Here is a 22399-nt window from a genome sequence, read left to right on the forward strand (position 1 = left end):
GAACAAAATATATAATGTTAGGAGAGAGAGCATACACAAATGCAGGGACAATACAAAAATGTGTAAATTAAATAATACCCAAACTGTGTCATTTATAGTGCCAAATTGTGTGCATTACCTTGATCTTAGTTTTAAAAATATGATACATTAAATAGCATGTTTTCTGAGTATTGAGATGCCTAGATATTGAATCTCTTTGCATATTCAAGTATTTTAACTATTGTTTTCAGGGAGAAGAATATGCAGTTTGCAACCGTAATCACGCGTCTTCAAGAATCACCACAGTGTCAAAGGCTACCCTTCATGTCTTTTCTGCTGCTGCCTTTTCAGAGAATCACCCGAATAAAGATGCTTATTGAGGTAATAATGGAGTATGTTGCAACACAAACAGAGAAGTCTTCATGGGATTGTGAAATAAGTTGCAAATTATTAAATTGTTTCATCTTAAACTGAATTGTAAAGAGTGAACAAAAGTGTGCTACCCAAATTATCATAAACAACTTTGTGTCTTAATATTATAGTAGAATACTAAATGTATTGTTAGAAATAAGACAGGAACTGTAAAGCAGAAGTACAGTGTGGAAAAAAGTGCTCTTCGTGGTGTTGGCTACATGCATAAAAGAGGGTGGAGTGAAGTTGTGAATACACAAGTTTTCAGAACTGTTGACATTAGGTAGTCACAGGTCCATAACACCAGCACATAGAAGCACTTTTTTAAAACTTGGCAGAATTTGTGTAATTGTGCCACACACCCTTCAATGCATGAATATTAAAATAGAAAAATATGTGTGCAGGGGATGCAGAAGTTACCTGGAGATAAGTAGAAGTACTTATATTTTGTCAATTGTTGTTCAGTAGAAGTATGTATTTAGACTAATAGAGCACTGTGTCACCAGGTGTTTATGAGTATCATCAATATAACATCACCATAGCCTTTCTAGTGACCTATTCTTATGAGTCACATGAATGCTTGGGTAGATACCATACACTTGCCACTTTGTCTAACTACGTACACTCACAACTGTAAAATGATTGTCCCATGGACTTTCCACAGGAATTCACACCCTTTTTAGGGCTTTAAGAATGAATTTAACTAACTGAATAAAACTGAGTGAATGAGAAGATACAATAAAAGAATTGAGGCTTTAATTAAAATATATGAGCATTTCCAAAACTTTGTGCACTGTTATGAAACACAGCTGTAGTTTATATCATGATTAATTAAATATACAACCTTTGTCCATTGTGAAAGCAGCTTTTTACTTTTCTACTGAGCCTTATTGCAGTTTGGTTCACACTTCTCTTCGGGTGGAAGAGTTGGTTGACAAGCATATTTTTTGTGAGTATTAATTTTTTGATTCTTTGTGCACAAATTGATGTAGCCAAGAAGAAAGTGGAGTAGACCATGTGTGTTACTCTGTGTGTCATCCAAAGTGAAATTGCACAGAAAGAAACTCCAGCAAATCACTTGTGATTGGTCAGGAATGATACAGTACATAATAAATATTTAAATATTGTGAATGCGGTGTCCTAGGCAAAAATTGGAAGATCACATATTCATTACACAGCATTGTCAGGCCTGATGAAGATAATTCAGGATTGTGGAGGGCCAATGTCTATCCCAGCCAGTCCATAAGGTCCCAGTCCATCATAGTCAAACTCAGATAGAGACAGTTTTGAATTACTAGCTGCTCACTGGTGCCATATCTTTCACAGCTGGAACAGTTAAGTGTATTAAACATATTGTAAGGGTTAATGAGGTTCGTGATTATAGTTATTTTAGCAGATATCGTTACCCAGAGTGACATAACAAAAATCAATATCCATAAAATACAGTTGATTGATTAGCCAGAAAGTACAAGGTTAACAAATTGCAGAGAATGTAATTTTAAAGTGAAGCACAAGAAGCTTTAGAGCAACAGCTGGTCCAAAGACTATGTGAAAAATGGCATTTGAACAAAATTAAAGCTGGTTCATCGAGTCTGTACTGTTGTAAATCTAGGAGGACAGCTGAGTATTTAAAATCCTCAGGAGCCCCAAGAGGGAGTGTTTATAAGAAACTCTGGGTAATTATTATTTGAATGCGCATTGTTTGCCTTAGCCTTGCCCAGCCAAAAGTGTGAGCTATAATCAAACTCTGAGAGCAAAAGAAAAAAATGTTTAAATGTAATTAAAAAGTTGTTGCTTAACTAATCTCATTCTCAAACCCACCTAATTTACTTAAGGGTCATAGAGAGTTGGAGCCTTTCCCAGCAGAACTGGGTGCAAGCCAGGAAAACAGCCCTGTGCCAGGCAATTGCATGGCCCATCCAAACACACACTGGCACTTATAATAATACAGGATCCTATTTGGAATCATAAATTAAGCTAACCAGCACGTGTTTGGTGATTTGAGAGGATCTGTAAGGTATTAAGCCCACACAGACTGCACAGGTACCAGATGTGGCCCTAAATCCAGGATTCTGGATCTGTGAAACAGTAGCACTAACAACTGCTCTACTGTGCTACCTGGAATAAATTAATTGTAAAGTAAAATCTGTTAATATATATTCAATTTAAGTACTGGCAGGTTAAATACTTGTTGTGGATAATTGAATGCAACTGAGAAAGAAATAACCTGTAAATATACTTGCATATTCCTGATTACACACGCTACTTGTGAATAGTTTTACAACACCCCGATTTTTCAGGTTTTAGTTAGAATTTAAGCAGTTTACGTCCAGTGAATTGCCACAAATAGTGCAAATGAAAGCAGTAAACTGCCAAAGGTTAAAAAAAAAGTATAGGTTACCAAACACTGAAAAATGAATTTGTAATTCAAATACAAATAAAACGGCCTTTTTTCAGGGAACAAGTAAATAGGTTAACAAGTTAAATGGAAGTTCATTAAGCCTTGAAAGTTGATGTAAATAGTTCCTACAGGTGCTCCAACTTTTGCTGATTACTTACAAACACACTGTCTATATAAAAACGGTGTTAGAACAAACTATGTTGCTGCAACTTCTGAAGCATTATTAGGGCAATATTGCACTGAATATAGCTATCACAATGGCAAGAAATAAGACAATTAAAGGAAAATGGACAGACCCTTATAACCTCTTAAAAGTTTTGGTGTTTCTCTTAGAGAAATTTCAAAGAAAGCCAAGGTGTCTTTGAGTACATTGTCCTATATCATCAAAAGGAAGTTGGAATCTGTAGGAACCTCTGACAGGAACAGAAATGGCAGACCCAAAGCCACAGCACAATCAGAAGACAAGTTTCTGAGAGTTCTTCAGCTTCAAGCACAGCTTAACAACTGTCCAGTCTCTGTATCTGTAGCTGTTTACTTTTTAATTTGTTTTATGCTTTAATTTCAGAGTACATTGAGACTGGTGGTGGTTCCTGGTCCAGGCAAGCCTATTTTTCTTCTTTTGCAATGCCTTTCTTACTGCCACTTGAACTGTCAGACCAGCAGCTCAAAGTCTTGTCTTAACAATTGAATTTGACACTTGGTTACTTTGACCATTGTCTGTGAGGGGACTTTCACGCTAGTGATTGATGCTTAGAAACTTGTCTTCAGATTTTGTTGTGGCTGTGAGATCACATTTTGTTTGGAGAATTCCCTCCAAGGATTATAACTTTGGCATGGTGGGGGACCATGGTGGACCTCCTTGACCTAGACCTGGAGGTGTTATTCCTTGATGAACACCTGATGGCTGGGTGAGCCATAAAGACCCTTGCAGAGTGCAGCCCAAAACACCATATGAAATTACCTTGTGGGTGCTGAGTGCAATATCATTTTGGAGACAAGCATAAGTGGGACAAATACAGGCACACCTGACCATGGAGAAGTAACTGTGCCTTATGAGGAAGTTGAAAAGGCCAACAATATATAGTTAGATTTCCCTCTACAAGCTGCTCCAGACGTTTCCATTAAAAGTAGACTATCTCTTGCTGTGCTGCTTCCTCACAGGATAGGCTATAGAAGTATGTTGTGATTCTGAACAAGTCACTGACTAGGTGCTGTACTGTTGGAACCTGTATCATTAATCAAGACTGTCAACTTATTGTGAGTCCCAAATTGCATTGTTAAAAATATCGATTTTTTTTTACATATATTTGCTAAGTGGCTATTTACAGTATTTCAAAAAAATAGTCTAATTGTTCTTTGAATTGGTACCATGTACTTATTCAGAAAGGCAGTGGAGCAGACTGCCTGGTCTGAAACAGAGACGGTAGTGAAGTTTTATTAAATACTGTATCTGTGCTTGTAGTTGGTTATTTTATTAACAAACACTGTGTTCAAAACTAAGTCTACTTGTGCATGTATCTGGTACAATGGGCCAAAGGTCAATAATTAAATTTAAAACTATGTTCTGTGATTTGAAGCCACATGTTCTGAGTTCTCAAGTAAAGGGAGGTGCTGAACTGTTACTGATAATGACTTGCAGTACAACCAGCTTACACAAATGGAGTGTCTGCTGGACAGATTGGGAAAACACTCAGACACTCAGTGGGTAGTGAGTCTGTGTTGGGAATGACTAGCAGATAAGATGTCTCTGGTTGGTTTAATTCTCACCTCTAGAAAAGAGAGAAGTCAGGCATAGTGTGTGAAGGGACACTATTCATGTCAACAGTACTGGAGAGAGCTGTGTCCAGCAGGTGTCAGTGCCAGTCATAATGACAATACTTTGACCCCACTGGTGGACCCAGCTGTTATGATGAAGAAAGATTCCAGTTGTTCAGTGTTAACGGTTTTAACTAAAAATTACTTGTGGATAACCTTGAAGAGTTTCAGGCAAACAAATTAGTGACTCAGTAAAGATACAGTAAGTGGGAGATCATCCATGTATTCTAAGCAAGGGTTTGGAAAACATGTACCCCGTGGAATCATGTGGAAGGAGTATGAAACCCCAGAGGTCCTGCTGTGTGCCACTCCCCCCCCTTTTTTCTTTTGTTGAGTGAGTTGTGCTTGCATAGTTAGTCTTACAGCGTATATGAAAAATTTACACACCTCTGCCAAAATCAAAGATTTTGTGTAATAAAAAATAAAACCAAGATAAATCCTGTCAGAACTTGTCCCACCTTAATTGAAAAATTGAAATCTATACAAAGAAGGTGAAAAAAGGAAATCTGTCACAATCTGACAAATCATTTTAATGTACTCTGCCAATGTCTTCTCTTCTGTTCATGATTTTTTCAAGACTTGATATGTGAATGCAGCTATGGCTTGGAGTGGCTCCAGTTTGCTGGTCTAAAGATTACTTCTGTGCTGAATATGCTTTCATTTTGGACCAATCAGACTGATCTTATATACACTGGAGCTACTTGCATCTGAGTATGATATGATTGGGATGAAAATTTGAAATTCCAGACCAGTATCTTGGTTCTCCTTCTAAGTAGCTTGCTATCTGAAAGAGGGTTGTGTTGTGGGGTGTGGTTGGAATTAGCTTGCAGCTAGCCCTAGTGGAGGAGTTCAAGTACCTCAGGGTCTTCTTGACAAATGAGGGTTGTGGTGACAATTTTGGGAATGTTGTACTGTAGTGGACTTTGGTGGTGAAGTAGGAGGATAAATCCTTGGATAGTGCTTTTAATATACCAGTTACTCTGCATCCCCATCTTAGTAGTTACTGAAAACACAAAACTGCTAGTCCAAATGGCAAGCATTAGTTTCCTTTGAAGCATTGCTGGGCTTACTCTGTCATTGAGCAAAGAAGCTGAGCTGAGGATCTTGAAGTAGAACTCCTGCTTCTCTGTGTGAAGAGAAACCAGTTGGAATGGTTTACACATGTAGTTAGGATGTCACCCAAGTGCCTCCCGTGGGGAGTTTACCAAGTGCAGTCCAAATGAAGAAGACTTGGAGACAGACCCAGGACATACTGGAGGGGGAGCTGGAGACTATTGCTGGGGATAAGGAATCTTTGTTTGTTCAATTTGGTGATGTTTATGTAGATGTAGACTCCACAACCTTCTTTTGTCTAGACCAGTGTTGTCAAACACAAGGCCTGCATGCTGGATCCGGCCCTTGGTCCTTTTTAAAGTGGTCCATTTCATCAGTATTCAAAACATGTTACATACGGTCCATGATGATCATTAGTTTACCTAAAGACCCATTTTAACATGCTTTTTGCATGTATATATGTTATATTATTATATGATTTTCCCAGAATACATTTACATGTGGCATTAAAATGTGTCCCCAGTGTCCACTTCCATTTATTTGTGCAGCACAGTCCACTGCAGCTGCTAAAATGTAGATGGAATGAAAACTGACACAACAAGAAAAAGTGAAGATATGCCACACTGCTGTAAGAACTTAAAGTTTTAGTTTGACACCAGAGACGTGACAGTCTCATGAAGATGTCAACATGACTTCACACATACAACTATTGCCACTCTGCTCACTTTTTAATACTGGTGTGAAGGGCTGGCCATCCTTGCACGGGTTACCTGACTTGTGCTATGTTTTATTTATTCTATCCATTTCTGTACAACTCTTAATGTGGTCTGTGTGATTTTGTTTTTTTTTTTATTATAAATAATGTTCATGCAGGTATAAATGTGTACTTAAGCTCCAAATTCTTACCTATATCCTGATGTAAGATGTGCAGTTGTAAGTTTTTTCACTCAGTGCAGTATCCATCCATCCATCCTCTTCTGCTTATCCGAGATTGGGTCGCGGGGGCAGCAGCTTGAGCAGAGATACCCAGACTTCCCTCTTCCTGGCCACTACTTCTAGCTGTTCCGGGGGAACCCCGAGGTGTTCCCAGGCCAGTCGAGAGACATAGTCCCTCCAGCGTGTCCTGGGTCTTCCCCGGGGCCTCCTCCTAGTTAGACATGCCCGGAACACCTCACCAGGGAGGTAGGTGTCCAGAAGGCATCCTGATCAGATGCCTGAGCCACCTCATCTGACTCCTCTCGATGCGGAGGAGCAGCAGCTCTACTCTGAGCCCCTCCCGGATGACTGAGTTTCTCACCCTATCTTTAAGGGAAAGCCCAGACACCCTGCGGAGGAAACTCATTTCAGCCACTTGTATTCGCAATCTCGTTCTTTCGGTCACTACCCATAGCTCATGACCATAGGTGAGGGTAGGAACGTAGATCGACTGGTAAATTGAGAGCTTTGCCTTATGGCTCAGCTCCTTTTTCACCACGACAGACCGATGCAGAGCCCGCATCACTGTGGACGCTGCACCGATCCACCTGTCGATCTCACGCTCCATTCATCCCTCACTTGTGAACAAGACCCCGAGATACTTGAACTCCTCCACTTGGGGCAGGATCTCGCTCCCAACCCTGAGAGGGCACTCCACTCTTTTCCGACTGAGGACCATTGTCTCGGATTTGGAGGTGCTGATTCCCATCCCATCCGCTTCACACTCTGATCCAGAGAGAGCTGAAGATCACGGCCTGATGAAGCAAACAGGACAACATCCTCTGCAAAAAGCAGTAACCCAATCCTGAGTCCACCAGACTGGACCACCTCAACGCCCTGGCTGCACCTAGAAATTCTGTCCATAAAAGTTATGAACAGAATCGGTGACAAAGGGCAGCCCTGGCGGAGTCCAACTCTCACTGGAAACAGGTTTGACTTGCTACCGGCAACGCGGACCAATCTCTGACAGCAATCGTACAGGGACCGAACAGCCCTTCTCAGGGGGTCCAGTACCCCATACTCTCGGAGCACCCCCCACAAGATTCCCTGAGGGACACGGTCAAAAGGCTTTTCCAAGTCCACAAAACACATAGGCTGGTTGGGCAACATCCTCCACCCTGCTAAGGGTGTAGAGCTGGTCCACTGTTCTGCAACCAGGACGAAAACCACACTGTTCCTCCTGAATCCGAGGTTTGACTATCTGATGGACCCTCCTCTCCAGGACCCCCGAATAGACTTTTCCAGGGAGGCTGAGGAGTGTGATCCCTCTGTAGTTGGAACACACCCTCCGATCCCCCTTTTTAAAGAGGGGGACCACCACCCCAGTCTGCCAATCCAGTGGCACTGTCCCTGATGTCCATGCAATGTTGCAGAGGCGTGTCAACCAAGACAGTCCTACAACATCCAGAGCCTTGAGGAACTCCAGGTGTATCTCATTCACCCCCAGGGCCCCGCCACCATGGAGTTTTTTGACCACCTCGGTGACCTCAGTCCCAAAGATGGGGGAGCTCACCTCTGAGTCCCCTGGCTCGGCTTCCTCATTGGAAGGTATGTTAATGGGATTGAGGAGGTCTTCGAAGTACTCCCCCCACCAACCCGCAACGTCCTGAGTTGAGGTCAGTAACGCACCATCCCCACCATATACAGTGTTGACAGTGCACTGCTTCCCCCTCCTGAGACGCCGGATGGTGGACCAGAATCTCCTTGAAGCTGTCCGAAAGTCGTTCTCCATGGCCTCCCCAGATTCCTCCCACGCCTGAGTTTTTGCCTCAACAACCACTGAAGCCGCATTCGCGCTTGGCCTGCCGGTACCTATCAGCTGCCTCCAAAGTCCCACAGGACAAAAGAGTCGTGTAGGACTCCTTCTTCATCTTGACGGCATCCCTCACTGCTGGTGTCCACCAATGGGTTTGGGGATTGCCGCCACGACAGGCACCAACCACCTTACAGCCACAGCTCCGGTCAGCCGCCTCAACAATACAACAATAGAGGCACAGAACATGGCCCATTCGGACTCAATGTCCCCCACCTCCCTCGGGACATGGTCGAAGTTCTGCCGGAGGTGGGAGTTAAAGCTACTTCTGACAGCAGACCCCCACAACACGTTTGGGCCTTCCAGGCCTGACCGGCATCCTCCGTAACCATCGAAACAAACTCACCACCTGGTGGTGATCACACTCTCTTCACCCGAGTGTCCAAGACATGTGGCCGCAAGTCCGACGACACGACCACAAAGTCGATCCTCGAACTGAGGTCTAGGGTGTCCTGGTGCCAAGTGCACATATGAACACCCCTATTCTTGAACATGATGTTTGTTATGGGCAATCCGTGATGAGCACAGAAGTCCAGTAACAAAACACCGCTCGGGTTCAGATCAGGGGGGCCATTCCTCCCAATCACGCCCTTCCAGGTCTCACTGCCATTGTCCACGTGAGCATTGAAGTCTCACAGCAGAACGAGGGAGTCTCCAGAAGGTATGCCCTCTAGCACCCCCTCCAGGGAATCCAAAAAGGGTGGGTACTCCAAACTGCTGTTCGGCTCATACGTGCAAACAACAGTTAGGACCTGTCCCCCAACCTGAAGGCGGAGGGAGGCTACCCTCTCGTCCACCGGCGTAAACCCCAATGAACAGGCTCCAAGTTGCGGGGCAATAAGTATGCCCACACCCGCTCTGCACCTCTCACCGCGGGCAACTCCAGAGTGATAGAGAGTCCAGCCCCTCTCAAGGAGATTGGTTCCAGAATCCAAGCTGTGCATCGAGGTGAGCCCGACTATATCTAGCCAGAACCTCTCGACCTCGCGCACTAGCTCAGGCTCTTTCCCCTTCAGAGAGGTGACTTTCCACGTCCCAAGAGCCAGCTTCTGTAGCCGAGGATTGGACCGCCAAAGTCCCTGCCTTCGGCCACCCCCCAACTCATACTGCACCCGACCTCCTTGGCCCCTCCCATAGGTGGTGAGCCCATGGGAAGGCGGACCCACGTTGCTTCTTCGGGCTGTGCCTAGCCGAGCCCCATGGGTGGAGGCCCGGCCACCATGCGCTCGCCATCGAGCCCCCACCTCCAGGCCTGGCTCCAGAGGGGGACTCCAGTGACCCGCGTCTGGGTGTGGGAAAACGCCGTCCAAAGTATTCATTCATCATAGAAGGTTTGGTGAACCGCTTTTTGTCTCATCCCTCACCTAGGACCAGTTTGCCTTGGGTGGCCGGCCCTACCAGAGGCATAAAGCCCCGGACAACAGAGCTCCTAGGATCATTGGGACACGCAAACCTCTTTACCATGATAAGGTGGCGGTTCGAGGAGGAGTCACTACAGTATACAAAGTGTTATTATTGGCCTTGAGTAAAATTGAGTTTGATAATCCTGCTCTAGACACAGATTCCCACATACTGTTAAATATTCTTCTCCCTTGTCAATAGCTAAAGCACTACACGTGAGGCTTTGAGCTTACATGCACAAGACCATTTTCTTAGCTGAATAGCTGAAGGAGAGACAAAAGCAAAAGTCATATTTAAATACACTGGTTATATTTGGTATTTAATCCAGAAAGGATTATTTTGGTAATTAAAACCCTATTAACTAGAAAGCACTTTGACAAGAGCATCAACCTCGTCGTGTTTGCTACGGTTATAGAATATCATACCAGCTTACTTATTTAATATGTAAATAATATGTTAATTAAAGAAATCTGAAATTTTATGGTGTTCCATTTTTCTTTGGATTAAAGCAGTAGGAGTGAAATGTAAAATCTGCTTATACAGTCAGAAGGAATATAAAAAATGAAAGTTCCTTAAATATAAATGTAAAAAGTTAGAAAGAAGACTGCATGCTGTTAACATAAGTGACCTAGTGGCAATAATTATCCCAGAAAGTCACATAACAATTTCTGACCTCTGTAGAAAATCAAATTTTATTGTCATTAGCTACATAACAATATGGGGGTACAAAATTTCAAAGAACAACTGGACATGTTTATTTAAGAGTAATTTATAAATATATGAAGATATAAACATGTTGAATAAGAGGGCTCGACCTTAACTGCTGGGATTCCACAAGAAGACTATGATTCATTAAGAATTTGAAGAAAATGTCCTTTGATAAGGACTCGCAGTGATGGTAAAACAATTGGAAGAGCATGATTTATTAAGAATTTGAAGAAAATCTGCTTTAAGTACTCACAGTGATGATAAAACACTTGGCTGCATTACTAACGTAATTTTAACTCAAGTTCAGGTTGAGCTGCTGTTTTACATTGAGGACTTTCAGAGGAAAGTCAAACTATTTTGGGACAGTCAACTGAACTGGGTTTAATATACATTTTTAGATGTTCTGGACCCTGAAAGAGATTAATAGACCATTTGATGATTGTGTTTCTTTTCCTTTTAAACAGAATATACTGAAGAAAACAGAAGAGGGGACAATTCAAGAACAGACAGCTTCCAAAGCCCTATCCTCTGTTTCCAAGGTTAGTAAGCTGGGTAGTGCTGATACAAATGGTTGAAAGAATGAGTAATAATGGTTTGAAGGGTGGAATGCTTCTTCTCTGGTAATGGAAATGTAATGAAAAATGGTAAAATAATAATTAACATATTAAAAAATCTTAACCTTTTACAATTCACATTCCTCTCATGGCGGATATTTTCGTCTGTTTCCACCATCAGATTATCGATGAATGCAATAGCCAAGTGGGGAAGATGAAACAAATGGAGGAGCTGATTCATATTGCCAAGACAGTGGAGTTCGACAAATTAAAAGTATGTTATTACATTTAAATTGCATACATTATAAATTATGCCATATTCAGCACCCTCATTTGAATAAGCTTGTGTCATATAATGGGAAAGATGTCAGATCAACCAGCAACCTTGTTTATATGTTTTGAAATCCTTGCATATTTTTATGAATGATCACTATCACAAAATGCGTTGTATGCAATGCTGTTACATACCATTTATAACTTTTCATATCTATTTTTAGTTGTAAATTAAATTAACTTTTTTACACACATTTTTAAAATAGAGGAAACTGTTTCCATCTTGTTTATTGTGTTTGCGAATATTTTCAAAAAAATATCTTTTTTTATTTTGTAAAGAATGATTGTTTTGCAGGTGAAGTGATAGTGGATAACAAAAATCTCCACAACTATATTGAAATTTCAGTCTTTGTTAATGTAGTTGCTGAAATCAGGACAAATTATGTCTGACCTTTTTCAGTGGAATGAAGAAGTTTAAATACAGTGAGGTATTGTTAAGAAGTAACTGTGGAGGTGATTATGAGATTGGACATTGATCAGTGAGTTAGTGCTAGGGGTAGCTGTCACTCTTCATCCCCATCCTCACCTATGGTCACAACCTTTGAAACATGACTGAAAGAATGAGATCTCAAAAACACTTAACATGTGGTTGTTGAGCTCACTCTGTGATAATAGGGTGAGGGGCTAAGCAATTCACTAGGAAACTGAAGAAAAATCTCTCCTTTGTCAGAGTGTGATTAGGGAAAGCAGTTAGTTTTCCTTCTTGGTATCTGCCATATAATATTGTATATACTATAAAGCCCACTGGGAGAAGACTCGGGGCTGACCCAAAGCATACTGGGCAGATTTGATCGACCTACTTATAGAGGACTTGGGGCTGACTAAACACACACTGGAAGGATGTTATCTTTCAGCTGGTCATGGAATGTTTGGAAATTCTTCAAATGTTGAAAGAAGCTGCTGAGGAAAGTATGCCTTGTCATATAAGAATACTACTGTGACTCTCATCAGGATAAACAGAGTGAAAATAATGAAGAAAAAAAATTATAAAAGCAATATAGTTTTTACATCTGTGCATTCTTTATTAGAGAAAGACACTCATTTAACCCAGATTTTTTTAAATTAATTTTTGAGTTTTATATGCATACATACTGAATATCAGGGACAGTCTTGCTGTTGTCCGGCAACAAGATAACATGGAATTTGTTATTTAGCTCTTTGCAAATGAACACATTTAACAGAGTGGTTTTAAAAATGATAATTGAGCTATAATGGCAAGCCTTTAGAAAATCTGTGAGAGTTGTCATCCAACTGAACTTGACTTCTTTTTCACAAAAACAGAGGAATACAATTACAATATCCAGCTGTGTGCTAAGTTTATTTCCAAACTGTCTGTTGGAATCAAAAAAGGTGCTTCAAAAAAGTATTAGGTAAAGATTGAGCTCACTTTTGCAGCCAGGGCATTTAAAGCCTTTTTTTATTATCATTTTACCTAAAGTGATCTGTTTGCCTTTTTATTAAATGTCATTAGTTTCAAGATCTTGTTGAAGGTTAAAAAGACAAGAAAAGTGACATGTTTTTCAGCTTTTACATAAAGCCTTAAATTTCAGTTAGGGTTTGTGGAAGTTTGGTATTCACTGTATGTTTATTATATTATTTTACTTAATGATTTATACCAGGAGAATGTAAAAAGTAATAGCTTCATATTAAATTCTTGTAAAAGTTGAGTTCAGTTCAGTTCAAAGTTTATTGTCATATGCACAGTAAGGAAACACGTTTCCTTGTACAATTAAATTCTTTCTTTGCTGTCCACACCAAATGACAAAACCAGTGTATAAAGATAAACATAAATAATAAGTAGCAGATAGATAATAAGTAACAGAGGCAGCATAAAGTATAAAAACAGAATAGAAATATAAAGCGTAATGTGCAGGTAGGTGTATGATGGACAAGTCCAATACAGTTGTGTGAGGTAGATAGAAAGAGGTGGCCCATGGTTATAAACTCCAGTCAGTTATTTAGGAGTCTAATGGCCTTGGGAAAGAAAGAGTTCTTTAGTCTGGAAGTCATGCATTTCGTACTTCTATACGTCATGCCTAAGGGTAGCAGTGTGAGCAGTTCGCGTTGAGGGTGAGTGAGGTCCCTGAGGATCGAGGCAGTTCTCCTGCGGACTCTGCAGTTGTAGATGCTCTGCAGAGAGGGCATTGTGGTCCTGGTGATCTTCTCAGCAGTCTTTACCACTCTCTGCAGGCGTTTGCGGTCCATAGCAGTAGTTTTGCCGTACCACACGGTGATGCAGCTGGTCAAGATGCTCTCAACAATGCAGCTGTAAAAGTTGCTGAGGGTCTTAGTCGACATACCAAACTTCCTCAGCCTCCTCAGAAAGTACAGCCACTGTTGAGCCCTCTTGACCAGCTGTGTGGTGTTAAGTGTCCAAGTGAGGTCCTCACTGATGTAGACACCCAGATATTTAATGCTGCTCACCCTCTCCATTTCAAGCCCTCGGATGAACAGTGGCCGGTGAAGTCTCCTCTCCTTCCTCATGTCCACTATCATCTCCTTCGTCTTGTCTGTGATGAGGGTGAGGTTGTTGTCCTCACACCATGACGCCTTACTGTCCACTGTCCTCCTGTAGGCTGCCTCATCCCCACCAGTGATATGTCCAATCACTGCGGTGTCATCTGCGAACTTTAGGATGATGTTATCTTTGTGGGAGGCGACACAGTCCTGGGTGAACAGGGTGTAGAGGATGGGGCTGAGGATGCATCCCTGTGGGGTGCCTGTGTTTGTGATAATGGTGGCTGAAATCCTATTACCAATCCTGACAGACTGGGGCCTTTGCTTTGTATACAGACGGGTTAGAAAAGTAGGGGTCTTTATGGTAAAACTATACTGAAAGAACATAGGAAAACATATTAGCAAATTGTGAATCCCATCTTGGCATACTATATCCGTATATACATATATTATGTGTGAAGTTTATTTTACACAGACATAATGTGAAATTAGCTTAAAAAGTCATTTACTATTTGTTTCAGAGAACTAATTTGGAAACTTTTCAGATTCTTGATTTCAGTTAAGCTGGTCTAGTGGGAGAACACAGCTGTACTAATCTAAAACCTTTTCTTTGTGTTTTGTTTTTCTCATGTTTCCTTTTTGATGAAAAGGCTTTGCCACTGATCTCCCAAACTCGCTACTTGGAGAAGCGTGGTGATCTTTATGAGATGGTCCGAGGAGGCACCATCTTTAGCTCCCGAACCAAGTTTTGTCCTGTCTACCTCTTTCTCTTCAATGACTTGCTTCTCATAACCATCAAGAAAAGGTAATAACCAAAAAAAATAAATATTTAAAGTGTAAGATAAATGAAAAATTAGCAAAAGGAAGCAATGACTGCTGTGATTTTTTTCTAAATAAGCAAGGCATCAATCAGTCATGCTAATACTGTACCTATTTTACTCACAAATCTCAGAGTTTAGTTAAAGTACTAGGCTCACCTGCCTTTTAAGTTGACCACTTAAGGCAATTCAATATGTAGATCAATTTGATATTTTATACAAACTCATTAATTTGGTTATATTGCATTTGAGCGGTATTACTTTAATACTCGTAGTTTCTGTTATTTTTGTGATGAAATTTAGACTTTTTTTCTATATTGAGGTCGCCCTTTTGAACCCCCCTGATATTTACTATGCGGTGTGGCATTTGTACTCCATCACCATTAATTATTTCCAGAGACATAATTTTGTCTATTTTTCCAGCGCATCGCGCACAAAGGCAAGGGAACTATGGGAGCACCAGAACTCTGCTCACATCATGTCGTTCGTACCGCAAGCTGCAAGTAGTAAGTCTGTTATAAGCGGAATACCGCTATGCTTTCCACTCACGGGACGGAAGGACAATCCCAACCGATTTTATATAGTAAGAAAGAAGAAGAAGATATCGCACAGTCTGGAGTAGAAAATCATCTTTTACCTGGAAAAACAAAACTACAAATCCCATCGTGCATTGCAAAATGGATGGGGCATGTGTGAAACTCCGCGCCTGCGTAGCACTCAGGGGACATTCCTGACCCCTTTTATATAGAAGGATATGTAATTCAGGACACACTGTCCTCACAAAGAACTTCTTGAGTTTGGAACTTAAGAAACTGAATATACTGTAAACTGAAAGAAGTCAAATGCCAAGTTTATATCTATCAGATACAGTACTTGAATATTATCTTGTTCCACACATAACTCTTGTTTGTTATTGTTAGATTTCTCTTCAAAATTAAAATTCTGTAATCATTTTTTCCCTTTTTAAAATGGGTCAGACCCGAGTAGGATAATGAATCCCAACCAATCCTAAGTAACCAAGTATAAATCAGCACCCATCAATGCCAATTTTATTACTATATAGAATTGTGGTGATTTAATGTGGAATAAGGTCTGCAATGCCCCAATGGAAGAAAGAAAGGGGGGAAAAAAAAACTTTTCAGCTCCACATTTCAAACAAGTTCCAGTAGAACTACATCTGTGTTTGATATGCATCCCAAAGCCTCATGACATTGAGCAATACACACTTTGCTTTAATTTTGTGCTGCATAATAGTTTTACTTGTACACAGACTCATCAATGAATGGACTTTTAATGTGTATTTGTATACAGTCTGTGACACTGATAAAATTGGGTAGGTTGGCAATCTCATTGAACACTTGCTTTACATACACTTGCTGTTGCCACCAGTAACATGCAGTTCATGGATGGCTGGGAAATCTCAAGAGCTGTTGCCAGTCCCCTGCCAAAAATGTATTCCCATATCTAAAAAGCCATGTGTGGTAATGACCTATAGATGTGAAGTTATGATGCAGATTTCAATCAATCAATCAACATTTATTTATATAGCACATATTCATACAAAAAATGTAGCTCAAAGTGCTTTACAAAATGAATAGAAAAATAGAAGACACAATAAAAGATAAACATAAGTCAACATTAATTAACATAGAATAAGAGTAAGGTCCGATGGCCAGGGTGGACAGAAAAACAAAAAACTCCAAAGGCTGGAGGAAAAATAAAATCTGTAGGGTTCCAGACCAAGAGACCGCCCAGTCCCTCTGGGCAATCTACCTAACATAAGTCAAACAGTCCTCTTTGTATTTAGGGTTTTCATGGAAGGACCTGATGATGATGGTCACGTAGACTTCTGGCTTTCAGTCCATCAATGTTGGTGTATCATGATGCTTTGAGTAGGTGGGGGTGGCGCAGGCCGCCACCACAAAGAAACCGGAAAAAGAAACAGAAGAGAGAGTAGGGGTCAGTATGTATTTTGGAGCCACTGTGAATAATTATTATGAAGAATTGAACATACAGAGTATCAGTATTAAGTTAAAGTGAAGTTATAAAAAGGCCATGTTAAAGTAATGTGTTTTCAGCAGTGTTTTAAAAGTGCTCTACTGTATTTGCCTGGCGAATTCCTATTGGCAGGCTATTCCAGATTTTGGGTGCATAACAGCAGAAGGCCACCTCACCACTTCTTTTAAGTTTAGCTTTTGGAATTATAAGGAGACACTCATTTGAAGATCTAAGGTTACGGTTTGGAATATAACGTGTCAGACATTCCGATATATAAGATGGAGCGAGATTATTTAAGGCTTTATAAACCATAAGCAGTATTTTAAAGTCAATCCTGAATGACACAGGCAACCAGTGTAGTGACATCAAAACTGGAGAAATGTGTTCGGATTTTCTTTTCCCAGTTAGGATTCTAGCAGCTGCATTCTGCACTCGTTGCAAATGATTTATGTCTTTTTTGGGTAGTCCTGAGAGGAGTGCGTTACAGTAATCTAGTCTACTGAAAACAAAAGCATGAATTAATTTCTCCGCATCTTTCAATGATATAAGAGGTCTAACTTTAGCTATTTTTCTTAAGTGAAAAAATGCTGTCCTAGTGGTCTGATGAATATGCGATTTAAAATTCAGATTACAGTCAACGGTTACCCCTAAATTTTTTACTTCCGTCTTAACCTTTAATCCTAGTGTATCACTCGTTTCCATCATGTTAAACAACCCTAAGGTTGCACACCCTATGAAGTGCCAAATCATGTAAAACTGCAAGAGCAACCATTTTTGTGTTTCACTAAGGTTGAGTACCTTTATATAGAAAGTTCAGTAATTATGGACAGATTCAATGGATTTTTTGGTTGGCTGAATGAGTGATTAATAAATTTAAACATTTATGTTATACCAGGCAACATAAAGATAATAAAACCCCAAAACACTTTTGTTATATACCTATTTGTCTCTATTGAATAAACTACTCTTGCATTTAATGCTGCTGATTGGCAACTATTCTTGAAAACAGTGTTAGATTTGTATATAACAGAGCACTGTGTGAATTAAAATTTATACAAATGATGACCTGTATTTAGCTGCATTTGTAATTCACATCATACTACAAATAGTCTGGAGCAGGCAGAAATAAGTATCAGAGTTACTGAAATGTTGATGAATACCTAAATGCATATAAATGTGTTTCTACAAGCAGTCCATCTATACATTTGTTCTTCTCATCTTTTATAATTGAGATCAGTTGTGTTTATTATATGAGCATAATGACACTACCTTGTTTCTTTTTTGATTGCTACTGTAAAAGTAACAAATGTAGCACTAACCGTATCCAGGCAAATTTTAATATTGTTCTTAAGAGAAAGTCTTTGAAAACAATTCTGGCATGTCTAAAACAGCTGCTTTTTCATATGATTTACGTGTATGTTACTGATGGGCCAATGTATACTGTAAAAAATGTATACCTATGTACAGCAGGTGCTCCTTTACAATAATGATTTAACATTACATATGTAGATTTGCTATACTTTAAAATTCATGTATGCATAATCCCCATTCAAAGCAAGTACTCTTTGTACTTAATGAGTCAGATGTCTGCTTCACAGGGGCACCAATGTATCAATTTCAAAACTTTTCCTCACACATGATAGAATAAAATCAAAGAAAACAATAAATGTACTACCACCTATGGATGAAGCGCTACACTCTATATTGAACTTAATATCAAACACATATTTGAACTGTGTTAGTGTTCCCTCTTGTGGTGCTTTGAATATATTGCTTATGTGCAAATCTATCTATCTATCTACCGTATACTGTATACTCTCGTATAAGGTGGGTCTTGAAACCCAAAAAATCGATCATAAAATCATACCCCGACTTAGATATATGCCTGTTCAAAAATACGTCCCGTAAATCTTTTTTTTTTTTAACATGTTCCTGCTTCCTCCAATCTCGCACCAATTTCTCAGAAACATTGAATTTTGATACAGGAGCACAGTTACCAATTTCTTTGACCACTTCAACGACATTTAATTTAAAATCAGCTTCATATTTTCTTCTGATTGAATGCCTATCCATTGTAGATAAGGGGTGCTCTTATGATAAAGGTGTATGAGGATGTGAGATACAAAAAACACAAAACAGTGTTTCATTTAAAATTCATTGTGGTAATGTACAGAACCAAAATATATATATATATACACACACACACATAATACAATAGATAGATAGATATCATATATACTCGTGTTTAAGTTCTCCTGTGGATAAGTTGGGGCCTGATTCTATCATATAATTTCTGGTATTTTATAATGTTGGTCGTATAAGTCAATTACGGAAAATTCATGCTATTGGTCCAAGAGATTGTGATATGCTAACGCCCACCAGAGAGAGTAACCATGGAGCACACTGTCTTTTTTTAATATGTATTGTGCCTACGTGACCACACAGTAATGCCCAAACTATTCTGAAGCAACATTTGCACTGTTTTGTGTTTTTTGTATCTCACATCCTCATACACCCTTATCATAAGAGCACCCCTTATCTACAATGGAACATTCAATCAGAAGAAAATATGAAGCTGGTTTTTACACACACACAAAGTATATACATGTAAAGTCTTTAAAATTACTTTTCAAATGCTAAGTTTAGGTGTAATTTGTTGAAAATGCAAAACCTTTTTTTCTGAATTGCTGTTTTAGTTTGACACATCATAACTGAATTTATGTTTTGCATAATTGATTTGAATGTAGAACATACACTTCATTCTTCTGGATAGGAAATTAATATCATAGAATAAGACCTCTGTACGACCTGTTTAACTAGTTTTACTTTATTGAGTTAAGTTGGAAGTTAAACATAAAGGACACATCTTATTTTTTTGAACTGTAAATGAGCTTTTTATGAAGCAGATAATTTGGTAATGAAGAGACCAAATTCTCAAGCACTCTTTTTTGCATCTTTAGTTGTGATCGATATGTTGTGTGTGACCATGCCCATCGCTCACTTGTCCAGATCCAGCCAAATAGTGATGTGTCTCCTGGGACAGGTATGGACACTTGCTTCTACTTGACGTTACTTGAGAATCACCAAGGCAAGATGGTGGAACGACTCCTGAAAGCTCCTACGCAGTATGTATACTTTTAGTTCATGTTTACATCACAAAATTAAATTAATCTCTCCTTATTAATGTGTTGAGGATGCTCGGGTTTTGTTTAATTTCTCCAGAGTTTAAAGTTTGGAAATCTCTCATTTAAAAGGTCAACTTCTTTCTGACCTTACGAGTCCACTTACTCTTTAAAGTTATTAAAAGATTTAATAGAACATTTGCTATCTAGATGCCCTGCTTTCTGGAGCTTTAAGATTATTATACAGGGTGGGCCATTTATATGGATACACCTTAATAAAATGGGAATGGTTGGTGATATTATCTTCCTGTTTGTGGCACATTAGTATATGTGAGGGGGAAAACTTTTCAAGATAGGTGGTGACCATGGTGTCCATTTTGAAGTCAGCCATTTTGGATCCAACTTTTGTTTTTTCAATAGGAAGAGGGTCATGTGACACATCAAACTTATTGGGAATTTCACAAGAAAAACAATGGTGTGCTTGGTTTTAACGTAACTTTATTCTTTCATGAGTTATTTACAAGTTTCTCTTTGTTTACAGCCATTTACATGTCGCAGAGGTTAACACGTGAGGAGCGGATAGAAATTGGGCTGATGTCTGGTGAACGCAGTAACCGGGTCATTGCAGCAGATTTCAATGCAAGACACCATACGAGAACACCCATCTCCCATGCTACAGTTAGCAAACTGCTTGCTAAGTTTCGTGAAACTGGTTCAGTGTTGGATTTGCCAAAATGTGGACGCATGAAAACTGTCACTAATGAAGAAACATCAGTGGCTGTCCTAGCTTCATTCAGCAAGAGCCCACAGCGTAGCACTCGCCGCATGTCACTGGAGAGTGGCATTAGTCGAACATCCCTTCGCGGATATTAGCTACTCACAAATGGCACCCTTACAAACTCCAGCTACTGCAGCATCTCAACGAGGATGACCCAGATCGGCGCACTGAATTTGCAGAATGGGCAAAACAAAAATTGGAACAGGACCCTCAGTTTACGCAGAAGATTTTGTTCAGTGATGAGGCAAACTTTTATGTGAATCGTGAAGTTAACAAACAAAACCACCGCTATTGGTCTGACACTAACCCACATTGGATAGATCCCTCCAAGACTGTTGGAACAAAAAAATTGATGGTATGGTGTGGTATATGGGGTACAAAGATAGTGGGGCCATTCTTCATAATGGAAACCTCAAAGCCACTGGATATGCGAAATTGCTACATGATGATGTGTTTCCCTCTTTATGCACTGAAGCTGGCACGTTCCCTGAGTTTTTCCAGCAAGATGGTGCACCACCACATTATGGGTGTTATGTCCGAGCATTCCTAGATGAACAGTTTCCTGGAAAGTGGATTGGTCGTCATGGGCCAGTTGAATGGCCCCCAAGGTCTCCCTATCTGACCCCCTTAGACTTTTATCTTTGGGGTCATCTGAAGGCAATTGTCTATGCTGTTAAGATATGAGATGTGCAGCACCTGAAACTATGGATACTGGAAGCCTGTGCTAGCATTTCTCCTGCGGTGTTGCTATCAGTGTGTGAAGAGTGGGAGAAGAGGGTTGCATTGACAATCCAACACAATGGGCAGCACAGTGAACACATTTTATAAGTGGTCAGAAACTTGTAAATAACTCATGAAAGAATAAAGTTACGTTAAAACCAAGCACACCATTGTTTTTCTTTTGAAATTGTTGCAACCGCAAGATAAACGCACGCGATTCCTACACTTCACAACCCAAAGGGAAGTGGACAGTTAAAGCAGCATTACCATATTCGGTCCTTGGCCCCTCTTGTCCCCTATGCACGTCCTTATATAACTGGAAAAAAAAATCTCACGCAAAGGAAAGTGGAAATGAAAATATATTAACAATTACATTTACGTGTCCGGTGCCTGAGTGCTCATTAGTGAATCCCTTTCCCAGACGCCCTCCCCAGCGCCTAAATCCGAATCCCCAGTTCGACGTAGACAATAAACAAAAGAAAATAATAATAATAATAAAAAATGTTCTCCAAAAATGCCAAAAAAGAAAAATGTACTTAATCCACATATAAGGAAAATAAATCCTGCAGTTCAGTTCCTTCCGTAGGGCAGGAGGATAACACAACAGTCCTCCGGTGGAAACGACTTCTCCTCGGACTATCACAAAGAAAATCCAAATTCCGAATCTGACTCACCAGACGGGAGCACCCGGAGAACACCAACCTGGCCTCTTCTCGGTGATTCGTCACCGGATTATTTCTTCGGGGTGGCCACCCACAAATAGCAGACGTCCCTGTGTGAAGAAAGATCCAGAGTGATCCTTTAAGCGTGGATAGTCGCTCCTTGCCTTCTGCCTTTTCCTTCCTTCTTGATTCTTTTTTCTTGCCTTGATCCGACATTCCCTTAAATTGAAAAAATTTCCCGGCGAAACATCCTTGCCCCTCTCGGTTGTTATGGCAACCTCACGCCGGCAACAGGCAGCTGGAATACTTACCGGGCGGGGTCCTTCCAGACTGGAACGTCACCAAAGGTGCCTGAAGGGCTATTTACAAGCACCCTTCCAGCCAACATAATAAGTGACAAA

At 40.2% G+C, this 22399-nt stretch overlaps 1 protein-coding gene across 4 annotated transcripts in view; it reads left to right on the forward strand.

The window, feature by feature from the left end:
• Positions 1-22399, forward strand: part of arhgef15b (Rho guanine nucleotide exchange factor 15b) — a 125021-nt gene that overhangs the window by 80613 nt on the left and 22009 nt on the right. For all 4 annotated transcript variants that reach the window (XM_039747012.1, XM_039747008.1, XM_039747011.1 and 1 more), the window contains 5 exons: positions 231-360; positions 11021-11095; positions 11292-11384; positions 14551-14705; positions 19677-19841. In XM_039747012.1, coding sequence (XP_039602946.1) covers positions 231-360; positions 11021-11095; positions 11292-11384; positions 14551-14705; positions 19677-19841 — 618 coding nt within the window. The remainder of the gene's footprint in view (positions 1-230; positions 361-11020; positions 11096-11291; positions 11385-14550; positions 14706-19676; positions 19842-22399) is intronic.

The sequence above is a fragment of the Polypterus senegalus genome, chromosome 3 (genome assembly GCF_016835505.1).
Source record: "Polypterus senegalus isolate Bchr_013 chromosome 3, ASM1683550v1, whole genome shotgun sequence".
Lineage (NCBI taxonomy): Eukaryota > Metazoa > Chordata > Cladistia > Polypteriformes > Polypteridae > Polypterus > Polypterus senegalus.